Source organism: Mchenga conophoros, linkage group LG5 (assembly GCF_057382185.1).
Source record: "Mchenga conophoros isolate Kocher_MC1m ecotype Shallow Benthic linkage group LG5, M_conophoros_male_GT1.1, whole genome shotgun sequence".
Taxonomy (NCBI): domain Eukaryota; kingdom Metazoa; phylum Chordata; class Actinopteri; order Cichliformes; family Cichlidae; genus Mchenga; species Mchenga conophoros.
In genome coordinates, this window is record NC_140530.1 from 23,868,069 (window position 1) to 23,891,883 (window position 23,815).

A 23,815-nucleotide genomic window follows, 5' to 3' on the forward strand; every position below is an offset into this window, starting at 1 on the left:
TCTAGTAGCAAAGGTGACAGAACTGCTGCCCCCGGACACCAGCTGGTGATGCCGTTCCTTCGCTGTGGGGCGCCAGATGGCCGCAGCGCTGTCACCGTGCGGCCCATGTTGTGTAAACTGCCACCTTGAAGCGAATGAGCCTGCAAAAAGGCGGGCAGAGAAGTCTACAGGCAGTGAGGCAGTGGAGCAGAGCCCGAAAAGGGAACTGCAAAAAAAAAAAAAGCCAACTCTCAGAGAGGGTACATCTCAAACAGACATTCCTCAGCACTTAAATTTTCCAGGCCAGCTTTATCTGAATGAAACTTCACATAGCAAGTCAGTGAAAGCCATTTCAAGGAGAACTGAGGAGTACTTTAACCATGACACGAAGCACTGAATTGCTTTCTGGTGTGACACTCTGCCTCTGAGAAGATATTATTCCTGTCAGTGAGACTGATATGTCTCCATATGCTAATTATATCCATGAAGGCTAAAGTGCTTATTTAACTGATTCTTTTCCACAAGTTCCAAACAGTCTTTTTTTCCCAGATGATTTTTTTTAAAGGAAAATGGCATTTTAATATAGATTTCCTGTCTTATGTCACGGTTCAGGTTAGGAGCACGTTGTGAATGTGGCTTTTATTAGCAGGGGAGTCGGGAGAGAGGGACTGACTAATGAGGATATTCCTCAATGTTATCATTGGTACTTTCCTGCCAGTTTCCCTCACATGGGGCCCCCTCATCATAAAAGTACTTTGCAGAGTTTTCATCCAGAAAGGAAACTGCTGAAAATGAGAACTCTGCATAACTTCAGTGACTATCTTGTGTTTATCACCATCACATGTCAGGGGAGGGAATTAAGTATTACTTCCTGGTTGTGTTTTATGGGCCTTGTAGATGCTCCATCTGTACCATGTGCATCTGGAGAGGATCAGAGATGGGGAAACCTGCAGCAAGCAGTTCTCTTAAGAGGATTTCCTTAAATCTGTTCTAGGTAGAAGAAGACAGAGTATCTGGAGGAAGGATGAGGCTTGAAAATCGGTACAGGTGTTTGACCGAAGCCTGGCATAGGGGACTTTGAGGGTGTGCATCTCCATTAATGACACGCTGAGCCAATGATTGAAAGAGATTCACTGAACTTCATACAAAAAAAAAAGGGAAAAGAGCTCAGACAGACTGATGATTCTCCCAAGTGCGGTGTTTCAAAACTGTTGTGGCCGCCTCACAACAGGAGGCACAGATAATGATCAGGCTTAAAGAACCCAGCTCCTCTGCCTCCTCCGTGCCTCCACTCTGCACATCTAGCCTTTCGTTTTCACCTTAAATCATTCAAATCCCTGGCGAGTCCAAACTTCAAACAATTGAAACTCTCAGAAAGAAAGAAAGAAAGATGCAGACAGCAAGAGACGAGTAAAGCCTGGTTGCTTCCACAACAGTCTCAGCTCATCCTATTAAAATGCCTCATTGCTTTAGCAGCGGAGACTTTTTATTGCTGCTGGTACATATTGTTGCCTTGGTTGCAGTTTAAATCCATTCCCAGAAGAGAATGGACTTGGCATGGAGGAAAATAAGTTGTGAGGAAGTGCAGACCCCCTCCCTTCTCATATCCAGAGGATGCAAAGCGTGACATTCCAGCAGAGCAGAGGATAAGCAGAACACTTTTCTGCTTCTCCGAATCATCTGCTTCATGCAGGCCTCTGACAAGATTGATGAGCTGAAGACATCCTGAACATCGGGACAATGCTGAGCGCTGTTAAACACCCACAGGATCCATAAATGGCAATGCAAAGGATGTGTACGTCTTCAACTCATGTCATTATCGCGTCTCTTGTGTAAACATGAAATTATATGAGGAGTTTAAAATCAAACTTTTACATGAATCCTTTATTATTCTAAATTTGTAATGCAGGAGTTTCTCAAGTCAGCTGCAAAAGTATTCCATAAAGCTGTGTTTGGATTATAGCTCAAATAATTAGGCAGTTCACTGAGCAGCAACTGAAAATTAATGATAAGCAATTTGATTTTCTTTAGTTTTTTCCACTTTGTAGCATTTCTGAATATAAATGTTTACCTGTTTTCTTCTTCTTGCATGATAGCTTACCTGAAAATGGACAAAGCCATCATTTAAATAGAATAATTAGGACTTTAAAAAGTGTGAGGAGCATTTCCAGTTGTTTCCTTACATTTAAGTAATAATATCCTAATAATGATTTCATTGTGAAATCAGTTGTGGTATGCGGTTTACCAAGCTAGGTACAGTATGTGCTAGTTTGAAGCCTTCTTCATGTGAGAGCTTCCTGATTTCTTTCTTGTTTTTGCATCCTTGTCAGAGTCTTAAAGCTGGTTGTACAGTCCAGCATGTGTTTCCATCAGAGTACACGATTCTGGTCAGACAGAGTCGGGAGAAGTCTCCCGTGCAGTCCTCCGAGGTCTCGACTGGTAGTTGCTGGAAGCAGATCACATAAACGCCTGCTGAATGTTGACTGTTGGACCAATTGGCCGGAATAGAGGACAAGCTGAGTTCAAGAGGAATGGGATAAAAAAAAACAAACTTCAAAGATCAAAAAATAAAACATGAAATGCAGACACAGCAGCTGTAGTGGACACTTTTCATAGTTTCTAACACTTGGTCTCACTTCACCATCAGATTTAACCATCAAAGGCACAAGCAGGAGTGGCCCACAGACCGGTGGTACCACATCTTTGGACACTGCCTCCATCTGGCAACAGAGCTCACTGAAAACAAAGGGGCATCCCTGGACTGGATCTCACAACCTCATCTAACAGTCATTTGTATTTACAATGACGGTTAAGGCACAGCAGGCTGCTGCAGTATTCTCCTGAATAATAGGTGTCACCACTCAGACATTATCACGTCAAACGTGCTGAAAAGGAGGAGAAGAAGTCAAAACCGGAAGCCAAGACTTTGTCAAGGGTTTGTTTCACAAACTCAAGTTTTCAAACAGCTAGAACATCTCCTTCTGTGTGTCAGTTTGTCTCTGAGCTTTGGGGTCCTTAGGGGACTAGTAAAGCGCTATACAAATACAGGCCATTTACATTTGTAGTTGGTGTACTGTAATACAGTGCAGACGCTTGCATTCACATCCAGTCACATCACTGGTACCCAAAGACCCTAACACAGTCGCTTTAGAGCCAGCGCTAATTAGGTTTGGGTGTAGAGTCCAGTGACAGGACCGAATGTAAGAGATTACAGATCCTGTTGCATATGTATTTCTAGGATTTCCTTTCTCAAGCCGCAAACTATAATGAGGACATAAAGTCCACACACAAATGACACACAGTTCACTGATAATTGTACAGATTTTTCATGCCAACAAAAAGCATGTCTTTGTTTTGTAAATCACTCATAAAACTCACCACATCTTTTGGGATTTCTTTCACATGCAATTCTGCCACGATTTAGTCACAAAAAAAACTCATAAAAGCAAAAACTTGTTAGCATAGTCAGAGTTTTGTGCATGTAGTAGTTGTAATTTGCGTTCTGTGTTGCATCTACACACCTTTTCTCCCAGGCTACAACAGATGGCTCACACTGCAGCACACCTCGCTGTTTAGTTTCTACGGGGAATCCACTGAGCGCCGCTGCTCAGGTTGTTTCCAATTACTCTAAAATGAATAAGTTCTGTCTTTGAATGTATCATTAGGGAAAACACTGATTTCACAAATGAGATTACACACGTCTGACAAAGCCTGGCGTTCGAGTTTGAAAGAAACTTTTACTGCTTCTCTTTCTGGAGGAACACTGCTCTTTTTGAATCTGTCTTCCAGTCCTCATAATCACACTTTGTTTTTACTTTATATTCCTTTACTTTCACTTATTTGTAGTAAACATTTCTTAGTTGTGCCGTTTAATTGGACAAATTCTCTTTGAAGGTTTAAAAAAATATATCTGTAGGGAGTTATTACAAAGCAACAAACGTTACATGTTTCTGTTGATGCATCACCATCATCATCATATCTCCAGGCCCCCTGAAATGTTGATATCAGGCATGTAAGTGGGCTCCATCCCTGAATTATTTTTGGTTTTGCAGCCTGAAGGCATTAGTGTTGAAAGCATGCCTCTATATTTTCTCCTGCTGAGGAGGTCCTACACAAATATTTATCAGGTCGCCAATTACCGTAGCCCGTGTTCCCAGGCACATAGAAAAACAAAACAGTGTGCCTCTGTTGCCAGGTGTGTTTATATGCATTCCTGCAAATCTGATTATTGTTTGAAATAAGTGTCTTGCTAAATTTGACCTTAAACCATATGTGCTCCATCAATATTCCCGGAGACAGTGCACTTCTTCTCTTGCAGCTTATTGTTAGAAGCAAAGAGGCATCTTTATCACAAGACCTTTAAAAGTTACACAGACCTGGCAAGCAGTCAGATCAATTGTCAAAGAGATTGAAAAATAGATGCTTTATAGAGAGAGAAAGCAAACTCAATTTTCCACATAAAGGGATCAGAAATAACCACGTGGTAATCTCCTGTATGCATAGAATTACATTATTTACTCTTCAGATTAGGATACATCTGCATCTTTAATATAAACAAACCAAAATTAAGCCTGCTAATCTATTTCAGCTGATGGAATTATCATTCTCAATTGACTACAAAGCTTTACAAAGGCTACTCAGTGAAACTGCTGTGGGCCGTTTGATCCTAAATTATGCAAATTGCAGTGAAAATAGAAATTAAACAATCAGCAGTTTTTTTTTTATTCTATTCAGCATTTCTTTCAAGCTTTGCCATATCTAGTCTCCATTTAGATTAATAGGGTAAACCAGAATTTAGAAAGCTGCATTAATGTTCTAATCAGGATATTGCTGACTTAGACTCATCATTGTATTGACATCATTTCAGGTTTCATGCATAGCAATAGGACAGTTTCTTCTATATGAGTTCAGGCTGCATGCACTCACTGTCATGAATCGCTGTGCGGCAGGCAGGAGTTGGACCCAAAGTGCAGGACTCACAGACTCAGGGAGGTGAACTCAAAACTCAGCTTTATTTGCTGGCAGGGAAAAAACATACAAACTAATCTAAACTGGGAACTTGGAAAACTCACAGAGAGACACACAGGGAGATCCACACAGCAAGAGGGACGACGTGACACTGACTCAGAGAAACACAGGGTTTAAATACACTGGGAAGTAACGAGGGGAATGAGACACAGAAGGAGGGCACAGATGGGAGAAATCAGGACTGACGAGACAAGCAAAGCAGGACGCATTCACATGAGACACGGACCATCAAAGTAAAACAGGAAGTATCACACAGAGACGCGAACTTGACACAGTGGAGACAGCAACTAAGAAATACAGAGACATAAACCATAAGGCAGAGGTCTAAGAACCAAAATACACAGGGAAATACTCAGCTGGGAACACAAGAGACTAGACTAGAGAGAGTAACAAAAAACCAACCATGAGAACATAATGCACAATGCAGAGTGACAGAAAACAAGAAACTCAAACATGCAAAGACACAATTACACAGAACAAAGGGGACACAGAGAGACATGAAGGGCAAGGGATCAAAACTAGAAGCCATAGAATAAATCACACAAGTACAATAATACAAAAATCACAAAGAACTAAAAACGCTGGGTCAGGAGACCCAGGACCGTGACACTCACATATTACAAACCGCTCACTTGGCGGTTTGTAATTTTTTCCTGTGATCGGACATTCTCAAGTTTGATATTTTTATTTAAAAGTTTTGTTTTTTTATTTAAATACGTGCCTGGTGTATATTTACTGTGTTTATTTTTCAGGTTGTTTCCTGTTTGTTGCGCTCATGGTGGCTCAGTAGTTAGCATAGTTCCTTCATAGCATATCTGTTCTGAATTAGCCAATAAATCAGTGTGTATACACTCACCAGCCACTTCAAGAGGTTCATCTTGTTAGTACCAGGTTGGACCCCCTTTTGTCTTCAGAACTGCCTTAATTCTTCTTCTAATTTTGGTCCATGTCGACATGATAGCATCACATAGTTGCTCCAGATTTGTTAGCTGCACATCCATGATGTGACTTTAGCAGTCTGAACTGTTGATGCAAGACAGGATCTATCTGTCTACAGCGAAGTCCAAGACTCATTAATCCAGGCAGCATTCTTCCAATCTTCTATTTTCCAATTTTGGTGTGTCTTTGCTGACCTTAGCCTCAAGTTCCTATTTTTAGCCGACAAGAGCGGCACATGGTGTGGTCTTGTGCTGCTGTAGGCCATCTCTTTCAAGTTTTCACTGTGTTATGCATTCAGAGATGCTCTTCTGCATACCTTGATTGCACTGATGAATTACTGTTGCCCCTCTCACTGTCGTCTGGCCATTCTCCTCTAGCATCAGAAAGATATTTTTACCAAGAGAACTCCTGCTCACTGGATAGTTTCTTTCTGATCAGTCTCTATGAGCCCTAGAGATGGTTGTGTGGGAAACTAAAGGAGATCAGCATTTACAGAAATCCATGTAGCATCCACAACCATGGCATGTTCAGTGATTGGATGATCGGATATTTGCATTAACAAGCTGAACCATTCACTTCTCGCTGGTTACATCCTCTTGTTTATTTTTTTTCCATTCAAGGTTACCAACAATTTCAATACTACTCATTTTTTGCCTGTTCTTTTTTGTTTGTTTTTTTGTTTCCTTATGTTCCCATTGATGTCTTTGAGTGTGACTTTTTGGACCATTTTTTCAGTTTGTCTCATCCCAGCGCCTCGCTCGAATTGTTTGTTTTTGCTTACTCCAAGTGTATGACCTCTGCCTGGATTAAAGAAATGGATTTTGGATTTCCGCTCTGCCTCCTGTGTCCAACGTTTAGGTCCTCCTCTTTCTGAAACCCTTACACAAAACAAATCAAGGGCAGCATAGTAACCAACTGATCCTGTACTTCCAAACAAAGTATTATAAGCACCAATCAAGAGAGTCTCACAACTCATGCCAAAGTCCCCATTTGCCAGCGTTCCCAGGCATGCCAGTTTACCCCTGCAACCGTTTCTTTCAAGCTTTCAGTTTTAATGCCTTCCTTATAAAAGTCTCTAAGCCCACGCAAAGATAACCCCATTGAGGAGATTTTCTCTGACTTTAACCAAGTTCTGTTTTTTAAGCCTGAGTAATACTCTTTATGACTAGTCATTTCACTGAGACACGCTAAATCTTAAGATTGCTTCTTTAAGCATCGTTGGACTTCAACTATTCTGTCTTCTGTCATCTGGTGCTATTACCGCACCCACTCTCTGGTACTGGCCCTCTCATGTTGAGGATGGCAACGTCAACAAATGGACATATGTGATGGAGTTTTCTGCTCTGGCCACGAAACAACGAGTTCTATTCAGCGTGGCCACCATCACTTGAAGTGAAGTGGGGTTTTTTGGAAGAATGTTTCAGATTCAGGGGTTTCCCACAGACTCCCCCTAATTAACCGCAGCAAGAGACTCAGCTACTCTCTCTGTCCGGGAATGTGCTCCTAAACCTCCAAGTATGCCACTGTTCCATCCATTCTGTAAGCCCTCCCTACTTCCAACTAATATCCAGCGAGAACAAAACACAGTCATTTTATTTTACAGCATTAAACAGTCAGTCAGAAGGGACCTACCATACCTGTATGTTTTACTGTTTTAAATGAGTCACATTTTCCTGTGGGTCTAGTTGAGGTCGTTGGGCTAGAAGGGGTTGTTTTTGTTTTGTTTTGTTTTTCATGGGTATTATGTGGCAGCTAAGACAGGTTCTATTACTTTCGCTTTATGAGGTTAATGCGTGCCACAGGGCCGCACAACATCCACTGCTTTGTCAAAAGACTGGACTGAAGCAGAGGAGCTGGGATGTGTATAATTTATTGTCCACCGTGAGGTCCTGAAACTACAGGCAGAAAACAAGAGATAAGGAGAGACAAGGCAATAGAGAGGAGAGGAGAGGAGAGGAGAGGTAGTTTCAGGCTTAGCTCCATTATTAGATCCTGTGTGCTGCCGAATTGATTTTGAGGTCAGTCCATAAAGCACACTGCCTCAGCACTGTACTAACAGTGGCATCATTATGGCATTATTAGTGCAGAGCGGGAGGACTCACAGGGCTGTGGGAGTAATTTACAGGTGTGTTAAACATGACTGCTGTTCCAGAAAGAGAGAAAAGAGCCCAGACCATTTCTGTCACACTGCTGTTAGCTAATTACATTCAGGGGGTACCTGAACAACATTTTCATTTTCAGCATGAAACTCTTGCTTTGATGTCACATGAGCCGCTACCTGAGAACTATACGCATCCTGCTAAAATGACCTGATAACTACAGTAAGTCAGGTAGTGCTCAGGTAGAGCAGGAAAGCTCTATACAAGAGCCAGTCCATTTACCGTTTATTTAGCATTGTACCATAGGGAAATGAATTGCTTAGAAAAAGTAAGTCACAAAATAATTTGTTTTGTAGAGTTTTCTGTGTGTAAGGCTGTAATCAGCTGACCTGTGCTGCTGCTTCGACATTCACTGAGCTTTGAGGATTTAGCTGAATTCAATAAGATGTAAGCAGATGTTTAATGAGCTGCATGGTTGACTTCCAACCCCTAGACACCATAAAGCTAGTACCGTATAAAAGCTACAATTCAGTGAGTGAATCTAATCAGCCTGTATGCTCTGTAACCTTACATTGCAGCCAGTGCAGCGTCACTAAACTGGAAAGTGCTGAGTACAATTTCACGCAGCATCTAAATAACACAAAAAAAGTGTACTTTTGTTAGTTTTGCAAGACACTTCACAAAAACATAATTCAGCAACAAATCATGCATTGATCCAACATTCATTTAAAAACCATACAATGAATGAGGACATTCCATGTAAGCTTTGAAGTTTCCAGTTTATAAAATGTCACTTGCTGAGCAATCCTTCTCTTTAAAAATAGTCTAATCTTCCTTTTCTTGTCTCATTTCTTACATCTTTCTCCATTTTTCAGTGTTGCACATTGCATTGGGAAATGCAGCAACTTTGCATTAGCTATCACACAAATTTTGTTATTTTATTCTTGTTCCTCTTCCGTAGCTCTAGCTAGATGCGTAGGTACGACTTTATTTACATCTGCACCATGATCGTATCACAGAGATGAGAAGTAAAGAGGGAATGTGTTGAAGGTGTAAGCAGATCATAGGATGTCATTATTATTCTCATAGTGAGAAAGTATCTCCATGCTGTCACTGGAAGCACTGTCAGGTTATAGCACATGAAAAATTCAATCATCCAATAGTAGCCTGCCTATCAGATTTAATTGCTCATTAACTGAAGGTACTGGAACGCCATTGGAGATCTTTCTGGAACACTTTAACCCCTAATTGAAGCCATTTCTGATTAGGCTTTGGTGAATAGTAGATGGATAGCACTGAAAGGCCAGATTAATTTCTGTTGTCCTGTTTCAGGTTGCTGCTGAATTTATTTCCCTATTTATAAACTACATGACTTTTAGATACTCTTTATTTGCTGGTAGTTTTTTAGGGTCGCCACTTGCCCAGGTTCCACAAATGTTTAAAGGACATACTGCGCACTATGCAGAGATATGACAAGTGTTTTGGCTAATAGGTCATTGGTAGTCACCATGTGCATGCAAAAATACTACTTTGGTTCTTTGCTAAGGTTTCTGTTATTTGTAGACACAACACATCCATCCTTTTTTGTGTTAAGTGGCTTAACAACGTAATTTTAAAAATCCTCTAGAAATGGTCAGGTACAAGGACTGGACTGAAAACGAGTGAAAATGTAATTACAATGTAACAAAAAAAACCTTTTAATAACCTCCAAGAAGCTTGGACAACTTTTACTCAAGACCAGTTTTTAAAAATTGCAACAATGTCTGGAAGCAGAATATAAGGAAATGGTGGGTGACCTGAGATATCCGTCTCTGTTAGTTTCAAAAAGCTGTAGGATAGCAAAGGGTTTAAACATCTGTAACATGTTCGTGTTACAAGTAGAGTAAGATAAATGAGATAAATAGTGCATATAAACAGAAAAAAAAATGTCTGAACACCCCAAACAACATAACCAATGAGGCTTGCTGGCTGCTCCATGTGGACTCAATTAGAGGTCCTGATATTCACTATTCAGCTCAAGTGACCGTTAATTCCTGTTAAATCGATGCAACTTTTTCCTATTAGTCGCATTTTGACCTTTCAACAAGTTAACACAAGCCCAGTAGGGATTTAAGTGATTTCTATTCACACTGTGCCGCCTTTATAAATAAATGAAAAGCTAACTGTGAGCAGGAGACCTGTACTGTAATTATTAAGGCCGGTTTCATTTTAATAGACTTTCTTAAAAGTTTATGGTTAGATGGCTTGCGCAATGTTTTGCAAGAGGGAATGTGGGAATTTGGGTTGTTCCAAATATGTCATCCATCTCACATGAATAAACTGTTTGGACAGAAAAAGCAAGTCCGTATAAACACATGTAATGTCTGTGACAAGACTTCAGCCCATTGCACTGCAACTTCTGAGTGCTTTGTTTCATTGTTCAGTGCCAGCAACAGAGGGAAGTTGTCGAGAAGCAAGTATTTTGTCAGTGTTGTGATTTCATGTAAGTTTTGATGTCTGTGCATTGCTTTGTTTTGTTTTTGGCACTGCCGTCCATTTCCAAATTTCTAATTCTCACGAGTTTCACAAGCATATTCCTCTTGAATTCTTCTTGTCTACGTGCTGACTATAGCTTAAGCTGTAACATATGTCCAAACTGATTTATAATTGTTTACAGGCACAGATGCTATTCTACATAGGTCTGCTGATGGAAGAATATTTTGGGCTGCTGTCACTGTTTTCTTGCTGTGAGAGAGAGAAAGAGAGGGAGACAAACAGAAATTATGAAACAGACAAGATGACATAAAGGGGTAAAACTTTGAGGCTTTCAACAGACCAGTGAACTGCAATCTGAAGAGCAGCAGAGCACTGTGAGAGACAGGTAATGACTGTGTGGTAATACACCTCCAGACCTTAATTGGTTTGAATGAGCAGCTGGAGAGGCTCTTCACCGGGCTGTGAATGAGCAGACTGTCAGGTGACAAGCCGTGGAGGGAGAACTAATTGTCACTTTCCTCCAGACACGCTCCTGTCTTTCCTCGTGTAGCTGACAGAAACCCTAGGAGGCAAGGTTGGCTGAGTGTGTTTTTATGAACATGAAATCTTGTTGTATAGATCTCTGTTTGATTCCTTTAAAAGTGTGGTCACATTCTGGAGCGAAACTTCAAATTACAATAGTTAACTTTTATTTTTTCCATTTTTAAATTATCATTGCAACGTCTGTGGCTGTTTGAATAAAGCAGTAGTTACAGACAAACCAAACCAACAGTGTTTAGATTAGCTGCTTATCAACCTCACTGTCACTGTGCAATTCTGTCTTCGGTATGAATTTTCAAAGAAAATGAATCCTTGATTTACGGCAAAGAAGGCGTGCGTTACATATTAAACAAATAAAACAGGAACAGAAAAGCACATCTGTTTCAGCAATGGGTAGCTACATATAGGTTTAAATATCTTTGTTATATATGATCGAACACATAATTTATAATACAGACAAGAAGTAGCAAATGTAATGCAATTGTTTAGAGAAATTAAAATAATGGTTAAAATGGAAATACTGAAAAAGTTTGTGCTTCCTCCCCCAGTGGCTTGTTGTTGGGATTTTCTCTGTATAGGATCTTTACCTTTACAATATAAAGCACCTTGAGGTGACTGCTGTTGTGATTTGGTGTTACATAAATAAAGATTAATTGAATTGGATGTAAGCACTAAAGAGCAGTTTCAAATGACAGTTTGTAGTAATGTGACATGTTTGAATGGATTGCAACATAAATTTAAAAAACAAGAGATGATCGAACTTTTTCGGTTGCTCGTAACAGTCTGTTTTTTGTTTTTTAATCCAAAGGATGTTTATGCTACCCTACAGTGCCAACAGTACACAACGTTAGCTAAAGATGCATGACTAATTTCCAGTGGAGCCTGATCAGTTTATCCATAGAGTGATATTAGCTTCTCAATGGTGTCAGCTGTTGTAATTACTGATAATTAAAAATGTTAAAAGTAAAGTGGAGGAACAGGAGAAACACCCTTCGATTATGTTATGAATGTTGATGTTGCATAGTTTTCCCAGCAGGGGGCGCTCTGCAGTACCACAAACACACTAACAACCAGCTGATCTGAGTAGAGTTAAATAAATAACTACAGGTAACAAATGTTAGGGAAATCTGTTTATATAGTTTGTGTAACTGGAAGAAAACTATATCTTGACAAGTATAATAAAATATTTTACTTTTTAAAGACAAATTATTGTTATCGTTTCAGTCTTAAAAAACCTATATTAGTCAGGCTCAAGTTACAGCCATCTCCAGTGTTGGCTGTAACTTTTACAGTATATTTTGGGGGCTTTTAGCCTTTATTGTATTAGGACAGAGGAAGATTTGCAGTAAATAACTTCAGGGCAGATTGTAACCCAGGCCTCTACAGTGATATTATGGTATATCGGTTGCCTACTCGGCCCAGTGAGCTAATCAGCACCCAATATCAAGCTTTGAGTAATGATGTGGGAGCAAATTGCCCAAATGTGCTTTTTGTTCATGCTCTGACAAGCGAGGCGAGAGGAAGCATGGACTCTATCCACTTTTTATCTATATTTTATCAAAGTGAGTTGGAGGTTTTATGAGATGGGTGTAAAAGAAAATAGTCCAGATTTCTAGTGTAGAAAACAAGTTTTGAACTGAACTGAACTGAACTGAACGGAAAACTAAAAGCTGTTGAGGTAAACTCTGCATTGAGTCATCTACAATTTCTCTTTGTTGATGAAATTTTAATACTTTGTAGCTGAAGGTTTTTTTTAATTGTATGCCTTGGGAAGAGTTGAAAATGATGAATGGCATTTAAATTCAAGTAAATATGTAAATGGAAGCATTCAAACTGTAATTTTTTAAAAATTATAACTAAGTAGGAGTTTGTTCAAGGGAAAAATGCAAAGAAAAAAGCAATAAAACACAAATACAAGAGCAATCATGCTGCAATACACATTAGATTATCTCAGAGGAGACGGCTTGTTAATGTTCAATTTCTCCAGCATGGGCATGAGATACTGAAGTGGCTGTTGACATGACCGTTATGCCACAAGAGTCTAATTTTCAAACATGTTCTTGGTATTAGAGGAAGTGGAGACATTGTTACTGCAGCACAGTATGTTCCGAGTGGATTGAATGCTGTGCTTTAATACTGACGAAATCAAAGGATTAGACCAAGTCTGTCTTGTGCCTTCCATATGTCCCTGTGTCACTATAGGTATTAGCTTTTTAATACAGTCTGCTTTAGCTGTCTGATTACACTGCTGAAGAGTGAAGGTCCTGGCTTAAGAAAGGCTGTAAGCCAGCAAAGTATGAATGTATTTGGCCTGTAGAGGAATGTCCCATCTGCCGCTGCGGGATTGTTGGTGGCGCAGGATCTGTGGGGTTAGACCAGCAGGGGGTGGGCAAGACCATCTGAGGGGGGAGCAGGGTGTACTTTATAATAGTTAACAGGGAGGGTAGAAGGGGGATGTAAATGATGGGAGGGCGTAGACTGATCCCTATGGTAATCTCTGTCCCATCCCTTTTCTATGATGTTCAGAGCAGTGAACTGATGCTGCAGAAACAGCAAAAATCAGACGATAAAAAGTGAAGGAAGAAGGAGAGTTATGGATTTTCCCTATGTATTGAGGAATGAGGAGAAGCTGCGGCCCAGCTGCATACCGTGGGAATTGCACGGAGATGGGATAAATGGAGGTACCGCACATTTCTCACCAGGGTCAGAAATGCTCAACATGTTCCACCTCTGACCTCCATGAGTGTCGTGCAGCTGCAGTGCAGTAACTTTTGATTCATGATGTGGTGTTTCTACAGCCTTGTAACCAGATATGCATGGATATACACATACCATGCTATCATTTAACCTTGTGATCAGCAATGTGTGGACATCTGATACTCAAGGCGTCTCTTCTATTCTAAGGGACAGTTCCTGTGTGTATGTGATTGTTGGACATGGGTGAATGCACATGACTGGATAATACATTTCAAATGAATTAAGTCTGTGTCACAAGGGACACCTTGACACAGGAAGCCGATGAGTGTGAATTGTAATAGTGTTTATATAGTGTATAATAGTGTTGCTCAGTGAACACTGTAAATGAGTAGCTGGCTGGTGCTTCGGTTAATGGTTTTGTGCATCTTTTGTCTGACCTTTCCTTCATGACAATGAACTCCATCCACAAAGCATCTAAACTTTACACTATCAGTTATTTTTTCTTTTTACCAGCTTTTTGGCCTATTATCTTCAGCTTTGTCCTAGATCTGTATGTTTTGAGTTTTGTGGCTTTGCTATTTCCTGACATTCTTGGGCATTAAATTAGCCTATTGAGCTCACGTCATGCTGATCCAGCAGCAGCCAGCTGCTCTGACATTTCTAGGACAGAAGCAGGTTTGGAGATGAGAGATGGTTAATTTGAGACCCTCTGTTATTGTTACTGCAGACCCTTTGTTATTTTTGGAGCACTTAGGTGTTGGAGGAAGTAAATAAAGACTCAGTTTTATTTGTTTGTTTGTTGTTTGCTTGTTTATTTGTTGTTGTTGTTTTAGTTTTAGATGCATTTACAGATGGGTGCAGTATATTTATGATCTCTTTTTGTCCTATTACTCTACTGTTAAACAGCAGCAGCTGGTGGACAAAAGAGGCTTATCAGACCCACTGAAAGGTATTATTTCTTTCAAGTCTTATCTTAAGCTGCATTATGGCGTATTTGTTTCGATAGCTTGTGCCAAGACTCAATTTTTAGAAGTTATGCTACTAAGGAGTAGTTTGGCATTTGAGAATCATCACAATTCACTCATGGATGTTTACATTATAGCATTATCCATTGCCTCACGAAGCAGGAGTTTGGCTACTGCCAGTTGTTTTTGGTCAGTTATCAGCAAGTTATGCTTCACTAATACTGTGAAAACAGTGGCTTGGGTAACAGTGGCATGACCAAAATGAGTAACATAGATCTGAAATAGAAATTCCTCCATAAATAGTGATGTAGCGACTGCAGGACGGATTGCAGCATGTTGGCAATCTGCGTGCATTTACAGCTGTGGTCAAAAGTTGTGGGAATGAAAGTCCTGGTAATTTGGAGATTTTTCATTTTTAAATAACTGCAGATTCTCCTGTCATCAGTTTAAACAATTGTACATAAGTACAATTATTCATTTGGTTCGGCACTTTGCCAAGGTCTGGAAGGAGACCCAAACTGTCACCATCAGATGAAAGGAAACTGGTTCACATGTTCAGGAACAACTTGGGAACCACAGAGGCTCAAGCCTACCATGCAAACTGGTGGAACACTAGCGTCACTATCCAGTTTTACATCACCATGGGCTGAAACGGTGCTGAGTGAGAAAGAAAGAAAGAAAGAAAGTTTATGTAAACTTCGGACCACAACAGCAGTTATTTTCAAACCTTGCCAGTCTGTCTGGACCACAGTTGTTTGGACAGAGGTTGCTATCCACCAGCCAGACTATGCAGGCAGACAGTGCAGTTGCCTTGCAGTCAGGTTAGCGCTGTTCCACACTCAGAATCTGAGTGTTTGCAATAGGTCAGTGCACTCACCAGGTAACCATAGATTTTTCTCTTTACTCTAGTGTGATTGAGCCATTAGCAGTGGAAGCAGCCAATTTGGTTAGCAATGTGCAGTAAATGACGTTGTCAGTGGGGATTGGAATTAATATGACACTGTTTTTGGCTTCAGACTAAATAGAAATTGTTATTAAATTTTAGTAGATTGTAGTTTTTTTGCTCTCTAAAAAAACATTTCAGAAACCCTGCTGCTGGACATTGTACATGTGTGATTCATAAAGTTTCTATATATGTAAATATTTCTCGACACGAGTGTTATAGAAAATGGAAAATGTGTAAGTGGAGTGGAGGATATCTGCAGCAGTAATAGAAAATGTTTTTCGCTCAGAGTACTTCAATCATTTGGTGTCTTCCCTTCCAAACTCTACTTATCAGTCGGCATCTATTATTCAGTGTCCCTGTTTTTTTAGACATTCATTCACATTTTCTTTAAAGAGATTATGGTTGACACCAAATGTTACCAAACAACCCAGATATCTGATGGAGTTTATTCAGTTATATCTGACATAAAGAGCATCATACGTAGCTTGGAATAGCATCGTTTTAAAAAAGCTATACTTTCTCTTATCTTGGTTGTTTCCTAACAAACTATACTATCAGGTTAGTGTATGTATTATTCTCTGTGTGAGCCAAAAGTTAAGGCTTCAGACTGTTTCTAAGATTCAGTTTCAGATGCCTTGTTATTCCTACTATTGGGTTCTATCCACATATGCATGGATATTTTGGAAAATTGTGGGTTTTTTTCTATCCCTTTTGGCCTTTCGTCCACATGAAAAACAACATTTTAGGTCACTGAAAAGCTTTTGAAAAATTCCTTCGGGGTGAAGATTTTTACTCTACTTGTGTGTTTACATGTGGATTAAAACAACAACAAAAAAAAAAGATCCTGGTTTAAAAAAATACCCATTCATGTGTCATAGCCTTGGATTTGTATATCAGTGAGAACAAATATCCTTAATATGGCCGTCTCAGGCACGCAGCTCTGGCTGTGAAGCCAGCAGCCTTATTGCCAGCTGTTTCAACCTTTTGTCTAAGCCCCTTTTCCGTTAGTACCATTAGTACTTACTCGGATCAAGACACCGCAGATTGCCACGACTCGACTCGGATCAACTTATTTTCCATTGCAACCCAGTACTATCTAACTGGCATGGTTGTCGTTGTAGCAATGTGTCGGAGCTTCCCACAACATCATTAATATGTGACACAAACTCTACAAAAAAGTGGACATCGAAGCAAGAATATACCTGCTACTCGGTCTGTGGCTTTTTGTCAAACTTGGGAAATAAGGCGTTGTTTTTTGTAGCCATTTCCCTCATTGCCGGGTTTCAAAAATGTCAGTTTTAATTTTCGTGAACGACACGCTTTCATGACTCATCAAGTGATGCTACTGAACAGCCAATCGGTGGCATGCAGTCTAACGACATCACATTTTAGTACCTGCTCAGATTGCTTGGAACCCCGGGTGAGCAGGTACTAAAAAAAGTATCTAGTACCCGGTACTATGACCTAATGGAAAACCCAGAAAACCGTGGCGAACTGTGCTGAGTCAATCAGAGTAGGTACTAATGGAAAAGGAGCTTAAGGGGCGGCCAATCAAAATGAAGCGGAATTAAAGGGTGATGGCCTTAAAGGGAGAGCTGGATGAACTAAGGGACGGCACAAAGGGCTGATACAAGACAAATCATAATGAATTTGAATGGCGGATCAATCAAAGAAACTCTAATAAAGTCCAAGAATAGAACAGAAACGTTTCTTTTCAGTAAAATATGCTGATCCAAACCTCCCGGGTGGCAGTCGTGTATTTAACTGAGCTGAACTGAATCTGGGAATACTCACAATGTTGGTGGATAAAGCGTATTCATAACCAACAGAAATAATGGCCCATAAAATTAATTTCATATTTTTTTCAGTTTCCTTTGGGCATTTCAGACACATTTTCCTGTCTGTGAATTCTGAACTAATCTTCCCCTCCACATGACTAAGAGTACTTTCCCTCAGACAAATTTTGCACAGTTTCATGGTAAATTGTTCTCAGGTTTTGAAATATAAGCTATCTTTGGCTATTTGAAGTGAAAGAAGATTATTGCATAAAGTTGGCCAGGTGCTCAGAAGAGTCTTGAGGACTTGCCTCCAGAAATACTGTGCAAATAGGAAGCAAAATGGTGCTGTAAGAATCTGAGCTGACTGTTAATTAGGAGGAAGAGGAAACTAATGAAGATCTCCAGTCAACCTTAGTCAGTCCCTTGAGAGTGCAGTGCCCTGGGGAGACGCAGGAACATAAAACTATTGTTTCAGTAGTTCAGATTACAATTTTACCATCATGTTACACTACAGTGATCTCAGTTGCAGGCATCATAATGACTTGTGAAAAACAAATGAATGAATAATCTCTCTTTTTAAAAGTTCAGTCCGTTCCTTCTCTTTTTGCTTTTCCAGTTTGACTATGTTTGTATGTTCCTCACTTTATGGCTTCTTCTCTTGCCGTCTGCTCTGCAGGGCGCCAGCAATATGCATCTTAGAACCTCTCTGCTCTTATTACTGCAGTTACTCTCCTGGGGAGAAAGCCTCAGTGGATCGAACGAATGGTGATCACTGACGCAGAACCAAACAGAGGGAGGAGAGGGTGGAGGGGCATTAAAGGCGAAGGGGGGGGGGGGAATGACAGGCTGAGAGAGGGAGAGAATTTTTCACTGCGGGAGTTACAATACAGAGACAGTAAAGGAATCTTAATAATCATGAGGACAAAAATCCTAGGAGAGAAAGAAGTAGATGAGTTGAGGGATTTGGGGGTTTTAAAACTTGGAAGAGAGGCTGATTGATGAAGGAGGATGCAAGAAGAGAGGGCAGTGAAGGAGCGGGGAGGCTGCTGGACTGACTGAACAATTGCAGAGCTGGTGGCGACACATAGCATGAAAGGCAGGAGAGGCATGGACATAAGGAGAAAGAGAGCCAGTGTTGCTCTCAGCAGTTTAAACTCCTGTAGCTAATGAGGTGACATCAATCACTCAGTGTACCTCTAAGCCAGTGGACTATTGTCTGCACTTTCAAAATGCAGTATCACAGTAAAGGTCAGCTTCCTTCACAAGATGGCGATAGAGGTGCCTACTTGCACTGACTTGCTTATCAGTAATTGTCATTACAGTCTGCAGGAGCAGTGCAGGCAAACAAAAATAGCACCGTCTTTAAGCTTGAGTTTCACAGTGAAACATTAGACAATGAAATTCGGTGCAGATTTTTACCCCCAAAGACGGATTTATCTGATCTTTGAGAATGAAATTTTCAGCACCAGCTTGCATCAGCCTGTTGTCCCAGGCTGTGTCATCCTCCACTGAGGCATAGTTTATTTAAAAAAAAAAAAAAAGGAAGAAAGAAAAGAAGTATTCTTTCAATTGGACATAAAAGTTTCACATTGGATTATTTCTTCACATGTTCATCTTTCACCACTGGCTTATAATGTCTCTCTAAATTGCTTTACTCACTGCATTCCACTGCTGAAGGTGAAACCCACTTCTTAATGCGATTTCTGTTTCTGCGCTGTTCTCGGCAAAATATATTGGCTAACATGAAACTCGGGTTTCATTCTGATGTTCTGGCAAAAACCATCAGACACAAAGTTCCTTCATATTTACTCAGAAGTGTTTATGTGGGGGGAAAGGAACTATCTACAGCAGCGGTCTCCAACCTTTTTTGCGCCACGGACCGGTTTATGCCCGACAATATTTTCACGGACCGGTCTTTAAGGTGTCGCGGATAAATACAACAAAAAAAAACTAGTACCGGTACCGAAAAAAAGAAGATTTATTCATAACACACGTGAAAAGACCCAGGAAAACCGAGTTAACGATAAAAACGATAACAAAATAACGCTGAAAATCGATAAAAAACCTGAAAACCATACATTTCACACCTGAGCCTCAACTCTCGCAGCCCGGTACCAAACGACTCACGGACCGGTACCGGTCTGAGGCCCGGGGGTTGGGGACCGCTGATCTACAGCATTCAGTTCTATAAACGTAGACGTTTTGACAGTTTGTTGGTCTGGAGCATTCAGGTGTATGTTAACATAATGCCAAGTAAGAAAGACATCCTCAGTGCTCTTAGAGAAATGGTTGCTGCTGCCCAATAATCTGGGGAGGGTCATAAGGCCACTTCCAAACAATCTGAAGTTCATTATTCTACACAGAGAAAAATTATTCACTAGTGGAAAACATTTGAGACAGATGTCAATCTTTCCAGGAGTGGACATTCCAGCAAATTTGCCTCAAGGCTAGAGCGTGCAATAAATCAGAGAAACTCCAAAAACCCAAGAGCCTACATGTCAGACTCTACAGGCTGTTAAAGTTCATGACAGTACAGTTAGAAAAAGACTGAACAAGTACAGCTCGATTGGACCTGTTCGCAGAAAAAACAAAACAGCAAGACTTTTGGAACAATGTCCTTTGAGACCAAAGGGAAGAGATCTGGCTGTGATGCATAGCACTGTGTTTGTTGAAAACCAAACACAGCTTATCAGCACAAACACCTCATACCAACCGTGAAGCACGGTGGAGGGGTGATGATTTGGGCTCGTTTTGGAGCTGCAGGACACTTTGCAGTCACTGAGTCAACCACGAACTCTTTTTTTATACCAAAGTATTCTCGTCAATGTAAGGCCATCTGTTTGGCAGCTAAAGCTGGGCTGAAATTGGGTCATGCAACAGGACAATGATCCCAAGCACAGCAACAAATCTACACCAGAATCACTCAACACAAAAAGAATCAAGGAGCCACAATGGTCCAGTCAAAGTCCAGACCCTAACCTGACTGAAATGCTGTGGTGGCACCTTAAGAGAGCTGTGTATAAATAATGCCTCAACGAACTGAAGCAACAATATAAAGAAGAGTCCGCCAAAATAATTATGTGATAGTCTAATAAAATTATTCAGAAAACAATTACTTCAAGTTACTTCTGCTTAAGGTGATTTTACAATCTACTGAATCATGGAGTGTTTTTAGTTTTTCTCTGCATAAAGTCCTGGGGAGCTTTCTTTTTCCACATGACTGAATGTCACAATGACTGACGTGGTATTATGAGGCATGTCAACTTGTGCAAATAACCTGTGGTGATTTGTGATGCTACAATACAGATATTTTTAAAAAAAATGGGATCAGAGGCATGTCATCAACCTGTGTCATTTATCATTGTGATATCTTGAAAATGTAGTTGTTCATTAGCCAAAGTGCAGATAAGGACACAAAAAGAAATCTGAAGTGCAGTTAAATGTCACATAACTCACTGCTCATGAGTTATTTTTAAGTAAATAGAGTAACGTAAAACACAAAACAGATTTCAGTATAATTTCTTCCCTCACTGATCATTTATGTCTAATATTCAGCCTTTGGCTGTTAGCAGAAATAATTGTAAAAGTAACCAAGCATATATTCATTTTGTGTGTTCCACAAAATATTTTTGAATATAAGGTACTTTCATAAAAGGAAGATGTCTGACTTATTTAACTACCTGAAACAGATTATGTTTACATAGAAAAGGAGAACATTATTTCACCAAAAAAAAAACCCCAAAACAAAAACAAATCTCTACAACCCTGACTGTGGAGGTCACCTTTATTAATTACCAAGTGTTTACACTGTAGCTGCAGGTATGGAAATCTTCAGTAATTGGTAGACATGCACTGTGCCAGGAAGAGACACCCGGTTTGTGGTGTGTGTGTGTGACTTGTGCTTGAAGCTTTGTGGTTAAGTTGTAAAACTTAGCTGGGATGCTAATTAGCTCTTCTACTGCCATTCAGCTAATTATAGTCTCATGGGGGCTGCTGCACTGACAGAGAGGAGAGGATCGAGTGTGGATACTTTGCTATACAGGAACTCTTTGCTGTTCTTTGATGTTGTAGGAAAGGGCGTAAGAAAGTGGTCAGCTCCCTTCTTTAGATTGGGCCTGTGCTGAGACATTACTCATTCTGAGCGCTGCATACTGCTGAGCAAAAAGCTGATTCAGGCTCTTATTGAACTGTAAGGCACTGCAAGAAGAAGGCAATGACCTTAAAGACTTTAGCATCCATTTTAACACTAGCTGTGAGTAGAAGTCATGGTGTGGATAGCTTACTGGGTCATTTTTCATTTGCTGAATGTTTCACCATTACAGTAAAACTTGCCAGTACACTGTGTAATCCATCACCACACCAGAGGGATGTAATGCTGTATAATATGCAGTATTTCATCCACCAACAATAATAGAGTGACTTTTCTATTTCTCTTTCTCACACTCATGCGTCCCTTTTTTAGATATCATTATGGTTCAAATGAATTAATGTGAAGGGCTCCTGTGTTAATCATTTAAGTTTCTTCTAGGATACTACTTACAGTTTTTTTGGGTCTGTTTTTAAAAAAAAGTAGACCATAGGCTCATCAGCCCGATTCTCAGGGATTCACATTCAGCTGCTCATTAATACAAATGTCTGATTAGTCAGTCACATGGAAGCAAATCTTTGCATTTAGGCATGTCGACCTGGCCAAGAGGACCTGCTGAAGCTCAAACCAAACATCAGAATGGAGAAGAAAGGTGATTTAGCCTTATAGGCTGTTGGTAGCGGTGGTGGTGTAATGTCAAAGTGTACCAACCGAGCAGCCTTTAAACACCACAGCCTAGCTGAGTATTTTCAGGAACATATCCATCCCTTTATGATAACAGTGTACCCGTCTTCTGATTGCTGCTCCCAGCACAATTAAGCACAATGTTTAAAAAAAAAAAAAACAACCTTCTCCACATCCACCAAATTTCAATCCAGCAGAGCACCTTTGGGATGTGAAATGAAAGATTCACATCAAAAACTGCAGCATTTGTGTGATGCTATCATGTCAATAAGGGTCAAAATCTCTGAGATATTTTTTGAGCACCTTTATGAATCTACACCAAGGTAAAAAGGGGGCCAACCCAGTACTGTCGAGGTGTACCTGTAAGTGCATGTTTGTTATAGCTCTTTCACTACTATAGAGAAAGGCACAAAGAGGATATTTTGTACAAAAACATTTTGAACTCCGAGGATATCAGCATGGTTTTTAAAAACTGATACAGCCTTGAGTTTGCTTCAGATAAAGTTTTGGGTGCTATCTTAATATTTAGCAAGAGAAATGATTACAGCAAACAATACCTTTTTTGGTCTCCAAATGGGCACCCGTGTATCACTGCAAGACAGATTTGTAAAATCTCCTTTAAGTAAAGTGAAATGAAGTCAATTTAATAGCACACATTCATCTCAAGAGTCTTGAGAATCTACAATAACTTCTATCCCCAAAAAAGACCCAAAGACAAAAGACCTGCTGGTAAATGTCATTGTCATAAATGCTTGTTTTTCTCATCTGTCAGGTTCCCAGAATCATTGTGTGCTTGCCGATTTGAGGATCATTACAGCAAGAGAGCACAGTTTGACTAATAGCTCTAGACTTTGTTGTTGGTTCCAAGATAGCAAAAAAAAAACAACAAAAAAAAAAACACTTGTGGCTTACTGGGCTTTTTTCATATTATGCTTGGTGCCAGGAGCACAGCATGGTTTGTGTTCTCTCCGCTTTTCTCGTGCAATTAGCAACTATAATAGACAGGCATGGCAACTGTAGCAGGCAAGCTTTGTTTATAACAAGAGCAAGATATTTCGCATCACAATAACATTTTTTTTAAATCAATAAAACATGTTGCCGTCAGATATGACTTTTATTTTTGCCCCAGCATAGCTGCAGCTGCTTTGTTTAAACTGGGGTTAGCTGAGTTGTTGTAAGTTGGAGGATATATTCAATTCTCTTTGTGGACTTTCTTCATTGACTGGTTGGCTACAGTGTTCTGTATCACTGTGGGTGATCTCCATCCTTGCATCAGTACTCAGCTTGTCTGGGCCCAGTGAACATTGCAGTCTCAGTTGTATTATTCCCAAATTTAGCCTGTGCTTATTTTGGTCAGTACTATGCATCACATACTACTAGAGCTATTATACTGTAGCAACTCTAATACAAAATCTCTCTGTGTTTCACACCAAACACAGCCTCCAAGTGCTATGCTACTGTGTTGTATTATTCAGACTGAATAGACTGAAGAGCTGCAGTGGTTTCCTCTGCAGAAGATGCTCTGGTCTTGCAGCAAAGCCCTTCAATCTGTCACCTTTTCTCATCTTTTTGATTCATTTGTTCGTTTTGGTTTTCAT

At 40.1% G+C, this 23,815-nt stretch overlaps 1 protein-coding gene across 3 annotated transcripts in view; it reads left to right on the forward strand.

Annotated features, from left to right (window-relative positions):
* Window positions 1–23,815, forward strand: part of kaznb (kazrin, periplakin interacting protein b) — a 133,113-nt gene that overhangs the window by 68,607 nt on the left and 40,691 nt on the right. The window contains exon 1 of one of the 3 annotated variants that reach the window (XM_085274379.1): window positions 13,595–13,741. The exons of the other annotated variants lie outside the window; for them this stretch is intronic. Within the exon in view, the coding sequence (XP_085130505.1) occupies window positions 13,654–13,741 (88 nt within the window). The 5' untranslated portion in view covers window positions 13,595–13,653. Of the gene's footprint in view, window positions 1–13,594; window positions 13,742–23,815 lie in introns of those variants that run through there. 3 annotated transcript variants of the gene reach the window in all.